Source organism: Nannospalax galili, unplaced genomic scaffold (genome assembly GCF_000622305.1).
Source record: "Nannospalax galili isolate Female #2095 unplaced genomic scaffold, S.galili_v1.0 scaffold269, whole genome shotgun sequence".
Taxonomy (NCBI): domain Eukaryota; kingdom Metazoa; phylum Chordata; class Mammalia; order Rodentia; family Spalacidae; genus Nannospalax; species Nannospalax galili.
Window position 1 is genome coordinate 1,109,347 of NW_008359530.1, and position 8,537 is coordinate 1,117,883.

Here is an 8,537-nt window from a genome sequence, read left to right on the forward strand (position 1 = left end):
TAGTAAGTGTGTAACAATGTAACTGATAGCTGAAATATAAATTGCTAAGCAAAGCCAAAATGGCTATTCTAACTTGTAACTATATAGTTCATTGAAATGTATAGAGTTAAGGAGTGGGCAGGTGTTTTAGTGACTATGCTAATGTAGCTGAGTGATCTTTTTGTTTTTTGCAAGTTTGCGGGGCTGGAGAGATAGCTCAGTGATTAAGAGCACTGACTGATCTTGCAGGTGGATTCAGCTTGATTCCCAGCACCCATATAGCAGCTACCAACCGTCCACAACTCCAGTTATAGGGGAATTTGACACTCTCTTCTGACTTCCACAGGCATTGCATTACGCTGGTGCAGGCAATACACCAGTAAGCCTCATACATGTATGTACTCATACATATTTAAAATATATAAATAAAATACTTTAAAAAAATGTGAACGTGGACTAAAATCCTTGCTTTTTCAGTAGGGGGAGGGACAGTCTCACTTATGCATAGCCCTGGCTGGTCTGGATCTCCCTATGTAGACCCGCGTCCCTCTGCCTCTTGAATGCTGGGATTAAGGCACGCATCACCATATCAGCAAATCCTTGTATCTTAATCCCAGCACTTAGGTGACTGACACAGGAGAATTGCAAGTTTAAGGGCAGCCTGTGCTACACAGCAAAATCTATGAAAAAAAGAATAATCCTCATTCTCAGTATCTACAGAATCTAATTCTATATCCTTTAACATGGCTAAGGGCACAGAAAGCCCTCTAAGATTTGCCCCAAAGATCCACTGTAGGCTCAGCCAATCACTAGCCTCCACTGACTACTGAATTTGAAGTTCCCACCATGCACTGTACACCCTCACACTCACATTGCACAGCACGCTACTTTAAATGACCTTCCTCCTCATCTGCCTCACCACTTCTAGCTGACCTTCAAGATCACATCCGACATGGCCTCCACCATTCAGATAGTCCCTGAATACAATGGCAGTTCAGCACTTCCTTGATGAGTGCTCAAAGCCCCTCAAGTAGACTGTCTATAAATAAATACACTGAGACAGTGGAATTACAAGTGATAAGAAAAGAATATGGACAATTACGGTTGGCATAATGGATTAAATTAAGAACATGTAACTAGTTGCATGTTTTACTTACTTTTGTAGAGTCAAAAGAGGCAAATCCCATTAATTTCATCATTTCTATTTCTTCCTCTGTCTTACCCTCTAAATCTTCCTCTGCAAAAACAATGGCAGGTTTGAGCCCTCATGTTGTTACATGTGTGCATATACATACAGACACACACACACAGACACAAACACATACACATGCACACAATGTAAAAGGAGGCACAGCAACAGATCTGCAGACATTTCATATCGCCCACAGAGAACATTAAGGAGAGTCCAAGAGAACAACCCGCGTTCACACATGCTCTCCTTCGAGCCTTGAGGTAGACCCATCTTTAACATTGGATGTGGAACTATCAATTTTTTTTCTTCTTCTAAATTAATTTATTTATTTTATGTGTGTGTGCACCTGAGTGTATGTACAGGCATCACTTGCATGCAGATGTCTATGAAGAACAGAAGAGGGTGTTGGATCCCCTGAAGCTGGGTTATAGGCCACTGTGAACTGCCCGACATGGGTGCTGGGAACTGAACTCAGTTCCTCACAAGAACAACAAGCGCTCTTAAGTACTGACTCATCCCACTAGCTAAGACACTATCAAGTATTATTTTTAATTATGTACATTTATGTGTCTATGTTTGGGTTTATACACGTTAGTGCAGTGCTGGAGCTACAGGCTGTTATGAACTGCCCGGCATGGGTGCTGGGAATTGATTTCAGGTCCTCTGAATGAGCAGTACGTGCTCTTAATAGCTAAGCCACCTTTCTAGCCCCAACACTATCAACTCTTGGTTACTTCCAAAACAGAATTTCTTCGTGTTTTTAAACTACCCTTCCTAGATTGCATCAGGAGTACTACACATACCAGCACTCACTAACATACAATTGAAAGGAAATCTCAAAATCACATGGAATGAACTCTATTAGAAGGTTAATGTTTAAATATTCAAAATTACCCCTTTAACATACTGAAATTATCTGAATAAGCTTACTTAGCTAGCAGCATTACCAGTAATCTGACGTTCTTTGCTCTTTATTTCTTTTGTTTCTTTCTTTTCCTCGTCTCTTCTTTCTTTCAGTCGAGAAGGGGAAGGAGATGTGGATCTGTGTCGTCTTGGAGATCTAACAGTTACAAAGTAGAGATGTTACAAACACACATATACGGCAGCTCTGTCAATCCATGAGTTTCTGATGGGTGACTGCTGAACAAAAGCCAGGCTACTGAGAACAGATTCTGTTCTCCATAGTAGACTGAGAAAGCTTCTGCTAAGCCTCTTCCTATTGGCCAGGAAAGAAAAGGCCAGTCATGGTGGCACAAGTCTTTAATCTGAGCACTCAGGAGGCAGAGGCAGATGGATCTCTGTTAGTTTGAGGCCAGCCTGGTCTCCATATTGAGTTCCAGGCCAGGGCTATACAGTGAGACCTTGTCTCAAAAAAGAAAAGGGACTGGAGAGATGGCTTAGTGGTTAAGACCACTGGTTGCTCTTGCAGAGGACCTGGGTTCAGGTCCCTACCCAAATGGTGGCTAACAACCATCTGTAACTCAGGTTCCAGGGCATCCAATGCCCTCTTCTGGCCTCCATGGGTTTGCATGCATGTGCACTTACATATATGCAGGCAAAACACTCATAAAATAAAAACTAATTAAAAAAAGAAAAAAATTCTAACAAGGCTGGGGCTGGTGAGATGGTTTAGAGGGTAAAGGCACTTGCCACAAAGTTTGATGACTTAAGCTCAATCCCCAGGACTCACACAGTGGAAGGAGATATCCAACTCCCACAAGTTGTCTTCTGACCTCCACATTTGTGCCCCCCCCGCCCGCCAAATAAATGTAATAAAATATAAAATGTAATAAAAACTCTTAGAAGATTTCTAACAATTACATATAAAAAGTCTTAACCAACAACTGGTATTTATGAAGAGTCTGTTTTTATTATTCCTCTATGGTCATCGTTCTTAATTAGGTACTTGAAACTGTAGATTCCCTTCTACATTTGGCAGCTACCAATTCTTTATAGCTTTGTGGTCAAACCTCTGGTTCATTTTCTGTGCTCACCTGGAGCGTCGTCGGTGGGGGGATCTCGAGCGGCTCCTTCTGCGATCTCGCTCCCGAGACCTGGACCTTTCTCGGCGCCTTCGTTCTCGATCCCTGGATGTGGACCGGGACCGCCTACGTTCTAATACAAATGTACAAAAAGTTACAGGGTCGAAAATTATCTCAGATATCTAGAGCTGTCCCATTGAAGTATAATGCAAGTCGCTTCTAGTAGCCACAATGGAAAGGTTTTTAAAAAGTCATTGCTGGGCATAATAGCACACATCTGTAACACTAGGATTGGAGAGGGAGAGGCAGAGGAAAAGATAATGGAGTTCAGGGCTCACCTTGGCTACATGAGATCCTGTCTCAAAAAAGGGAATATTACTCAATGGTAGAACTGTTGCCCAGCATGCATGAAGCCCTAGATTCAATTCCCTTCCTGTCACATCACACACATACACCCCAGAAGTTTTTTGACCTACCACTTCAACACATATCGCTTCACTATGCAGTCAGAAAACAATGAAAGTTTTAAAACACTCTATATTTCCAATGTTTATGTGGTAATAATATTAGGGTACATCATGTGATGATGTATTTTTAACACAAAAGTTTTGTACTATTTAAAAGAATGACTATGTATGGTGGTATGCTTATATCAGTTGTTCAATCTGCCATTTCTTGTATAAATTAGTAAACTGATCAAAGTAAAGGATAATGCTAGAAAACATTTTTCCCCCATAGGATGTTGTGTATTTTAAATTTACAGCACTTCAAGGGCCCAATTGCTACAGGTCTGTCAATGTCTCAGGTGAGCAAATCATAAGGGCGCACTGAGTTTCTATGCAGGACTCCCTAAGGAAGTACACGTTCCTTACACTCCCCTCAGCTATGGGGTGGGACACATCAGACATTATTAGGACACCTGGTCTCAGAAGTCTATACACTTCCAAATTATGAACTGGGCAGGACACTAGCATTTATTAAATATCTATGTCCCAGAAAAAGCATACGGAATGTTATGGTGGGTGACACTAATTCTCACGTAGGCTTTTGAAGGTAAGCGTAATTATTAACTACGGGAAAGGGATTCAGGGAGACGGGCTTAATTGTGCACGATCACCCAGAAACTAAGCAAAGAAACTGTGGTCTGAGACCCTAACTGTGCTGGCCCAAGGACGCAGACGCCTGGGGCCGCAGCTCGCCGGCGGAGGCTCACAGCCTGGGCGTTGGGTTCCCGCTTGCCTCTCCGCCGCCCCTGGGTGAGAAGGCGCCCACTAGGCGACCAGCCCGAGCCGTAAAAGCATCTCGACTCACCTCTTCGCGGGGAGCGGCTGCGGCTGCGACCCATCGGAGTCCTCCTCCGCCCCCTCCTTCGCCGGAAACGGCCGTTCGACTTCCGGTAACATAAGAAGTTGCGTCACTCCGCCTGCTGGAAACCACGGAGACCCGTTGCGAGAGTTCCGGCTGCTCCAACAGCATGCTGCATGCACTAAACCCCCGCCCCGGATCCGGGGTCTGGAGTTCCGGACGTGAGTGCGGTTTCCGCTCCTCCAGCTTCGATTTTTGTCGCTATTTCTTCTTTGTCACTGTAGGCTTTAGAAACTATGATGTTCTTAAAGGAGTACCTAGAGAATTCACCTAGCTGCATATCCCTCCAACCCCAGCACAGCGCTCCTCTCAGCATTTCACCACACGCACGAAACATTACAGAAGCCGTGCGTGGTGGTACACGCCTGCCGTCCCCGCACTTGGGAGGCAGAGGCAGGTGAGTTCAGGGCCGGCCTGCATGGTCTGTACAGTGAGTTCCAGATCAGCTGGGGCTACAGGGAGAGCCTGTCTTAAAAAGGCAAAAAACAAAGAAACCACCCCACATATCACCCCAATTCTAAATAGCCTACGCAGTCCGTTTCCGTTTGATTTTCCATAACTCGCCTAAGAAGCGAATACCTCAAAAGTTTACCGTCGGCTTTTCTCAGATGCCAGCATTGAGAATGTGCACACATTAAATTTCTTTATTCGTGTGTCTCTGTGGAAGCAAGAAAAGTGCGTACGATCCCCTGGGCTGGTGTAACAAGCAGTTGTGAGCCGCCTGACAGGGGTACTGGGAATTGAACTGCGGTCTTCTGAGAGCAGCAAATGCTCTTAACTGCTGAGCCATCCTTCCAGCCCGAACCACGGTTTTTTGTAGTCTGTAATATTCCATCCTACTTCCTCAAAGAACCTTGCAAAAGCTGCCACAATCTTCAATATGAAAGGCATTATGATGGACAAAAGGCTCCTTTGCCTACAAGGCAGAAACTTCAGCAGTAAAACATAAATGCCCTTAATGGTGAAAGATTGAGCCTCTACTGATGAACTCTTTGTCAACTCCTGCCAAAGGCTGAGAGTTCTGGCTTTTAGAAAAAAAAAGAGTTGGAAGCCGGGCCTGGTGGCACAGGCCTTTAATCCCAGCACTTCGGAGGCAGAGGCAGGTTGATAGTTGTGAGTTCAAGGCCAGCCTGGTCTACATAATGAGTTCGAGTTCAGGTCAGCTGGGACTACAGGGAGACCCTGTCTCAAAAAGACAGAAAAAAAAAAAAAAGTTGGAAGGAGACTAGGTTGGAAACACTTGGCCTACTAGTCATCATTAAAAAAACTAAATCCATGGGGCTAGAGAGATGGCTCAGCTGTTAAGAGCACTGGCTGCTCTTGCAGAGGACGTGGTTGGGTTCCCAGCACCCACATGGTGCCTAAGAACTGTCTGTAAGTCCAGTTCCAGGGGATCCAAAGCCCTCTTCTGACTTCCCTGGGCATTGCACAACATGGGGTGCACTTACATACATGCAGACAATACATTCATACACATATTTTTTAAAATTAAAGACATGCAAGAGTATGATTTTAAAGGAATCTTTTTTAAAAATTATTTTTATGAGTGTCTTACCTGCATGTGTGTGAGTGCACCAAGTGTGTGCAATGAATACCCAAGGTTGCCAGACAAAGGTCTCCTGAAACTGAAGTGGTTCATGTGGATGCTGGGAACTGAACCCAGGCCCTCTGCAAGAGCAGCCAGTGCTCTTGTGGAACCATCTCTCCAAGCCCTTGATGTGGCCCTTTAAAAAGATTTTTATGTGTATGAGTGTTTTGCCTGCATGTATGTACATGCACCACATGCATGCAGTGCTCACAGCAACCAGAAGAGGGTTGGGATCCCCTGGAACTGGAGTTATGGATGCTTGTTAAGCCACCATGTGGGTGATGGGAATCAAACCTGGGTCCTTTGAAGAACAAGTGTTCTGAACCACTGAGCCATCTCTCCAGCCTTTTAAATACCTGTTCCAAATTCAACTTTCTATTATAGGTAAGAATTGGCCCACAGTAACAGCTAGAATTTCCACCATGAAGCCTGATTCCCAGATTCTTCAGATTATTCTGGCATAATGTGCGGTAAGTATGGAAGAGAAGAGATAGGTTCAAAGGATTAGGAGTTTCAGGTTTCAAGGAAGAAGATTTAGGGATATTCCTGGACAAACAGCACTACGATTGAAGTTACTATCCATAGCGAAGATGGAATTATGGGAAGCCAAAGGGCTGAGCAGTAGAGGTATAAACAACATGGAGGCTTTGGTGGTCAAAGATAATTCCTCCCTTTTTTTTCTTTTCTTGCCAGGGCTTGGGTTTCATCTGATGAAAACACTTCAAGAAACCTCTCCAGACTTTCATAAATGGTTGGGTGGTGTGTGTGTGTGTGTGGGGGGGGGTTAACAATATTTTTTGAATGCCTGCTGAATGTTGGACATTATACTGCTTGGCACTAGGATGAAAAGATGAATGTCACGGTTTCTGCCTCGAAGAGCTTGCAATCCAGGTGTGGAGGCAGATGATGAGACAGTTACATGAGATGTCCTGTGTGCTGTGAAAGGATAAAAGGACATTCAGCTTAATCTGACATCCCACAAGGGTTTTCTAGAATAATACTGGGAACATACTGTGCTATGTGCCAGGCACTGCTATAACATGAATACAAATTTGTTCGCACATATACAGGCATACATGCACACAGGCTTGGTGCCAAGCACCTTTACTTGCTTCTCACTGGCCCAAGAGTGTGTACTTCTGAGAGACACTTATTGAGAGAGTAAGGGTTGGCTTGTTCACCACATGCATAAAACATGGTTGTGTCCATATGGAAGACACATGAAAAAGGTAATGAAAAGTTGCTTCCTTTTGTTATCTGAGGGGTGCTTATGCCAAGGAATAACATGGTGAGAATCTTATACTTCAGCTTGCAGTTGGGGAACCCGAATTGTGTTTTGTTAAACTATTCAATAGGACGAACATCCAAATAGGTATTTTGGATAGGCATTTGGCTATATGCAAACAGAGCTTACTATCTGGGGTAAGAGCAGAAGACAAGACAGAAGTGGGGAGTTAATGAATTACAGGAGTTGATGAGATGGTCCTAAAGAGATTAATGATGGCCCTGGGGACAAGTGGGCCTAAACAGAAAAGGAAGTGGCAAGAAAGCCAAAATGTGGGTGTCAAGTATGAAAACTCTAGCAGCAAATAGTGTGTCACAATTTATGAGACTAGAGTTTTGCAAAGAAAAATTGAGAATGGTGTAGCTGGTGAGCAGACCAGCAAAGATGCTTGGTTCTTATCCTGGAAGCCTGTGGATGTTGCCTTGTATAGTAAGGATGTGTAGATGAGGAGGCTGCCCTTGATGATCCAGGTGGTCCTAAGAGCCATCATGAATGTCTGTAGAGAAGCAGAGGAAGGTTGATAAAAGGGAGCAGGCAGTACGCCTGAAGAGGCAAAGGGTCTGACACCAGAATGACAGCAACATAAACTGTAAGAAGTGGGATCAGGGTCTTCACTGGGAGTTGCAGAGGAGCACAGCTCTGTGGACACCTCAATCTCAGTCCACTAAAACAGATTCTGGACTTCAGGGGTCTCTAACAGTGAGAAAATCCATTTTTGGTGATTTAGGCCAACGGGTCTGTGGTAATTTTTTGCAGCACTGTTAGAAAACCAACACCATCAACACAGTAGGGAAAGCTTTAAAATAACTGAAATTGGAGCTGGAGAGATGGCCCAGTTCCAGGTATTTGATACTCTCTTCTGGACTTTGTACCACATGGGTGTACTTACAGGCAGGCAAAACACTAATACACAAAAAATCAAAATAAATAAAATTAAATAACCTAAAGCATGAACTCTGTTCAACTTAGCAGAATAGGGCCACTAGTGAGAATCCTGAAAACTGTTTTGGTGGACAGAATGCAAAGACAAATTACAAAGCATTGCATCTATTTTTCTCTACCTCAGAAACAGAATAAAACCCCCACAAAACACCATTTAATTCACCAAATTAACAGGCTAGAGAAAATCCATAACCATGTTACTGA

The 8,537-nt window shown here is 43.8% G+C and overlaps 1 protein-coding gene and 1 long non-coding RNA gene across 2 annotated transcripts in view; one reads left to right on the forward strand and one right to left on the reverse strand.

Moving 5' to 3' along the window:
* Snrnp27 (small nuclear ribonucleoprotein U4/U6.U5 subunit 27) overlaps positions 1 to 4,622 on the reverse strand; it is a 24,690-nt gene extending 20,068 nt beyond the window's left edge. Inside the window, exons 1-4 of the mRNA XM_008823258.3 lie at positions 4,465 to 4,622; positions 3,166 to 3,286; positions 2,119 to 2,231; positions 1,137 to 1,216 (exon numbers count right to left, since the gene is read on the reverse strand). Of these exons, the coding sequence (XP_008821480.1) occupies positions 1,137 to 1,216; positions 2,119 to 2,231; positions 3,166 to 3,286; positions 4,465 to 4,498 (348 nt within the window). The 5' untranslated portion in view covers positions 4,499 to 4,622. The remainder of the gene's footprint in view (positions 1 to 1,136; positions 1,217 to 2,118; positions 2,232 to 3,165; positions 3,287 to 4,464) is intronic.
* Positions 4,623 to 4,722: 100 nt separating this feature from the next.
* Positions 4,723 to 8,262, forward strand: LOC103725913. The gene is made up of 3 exons (XR_606878.3): positions 4,723 to 4,915; positions 6,491 to 6,576; positions 6,800 to 8,262. It is a non-coding gene; the product is annotated as an uncharacterized LOC103725913 (long non-coding RNA).
* Positions 8,263 to 8,537: the final 275 nt, after the last annotated feature.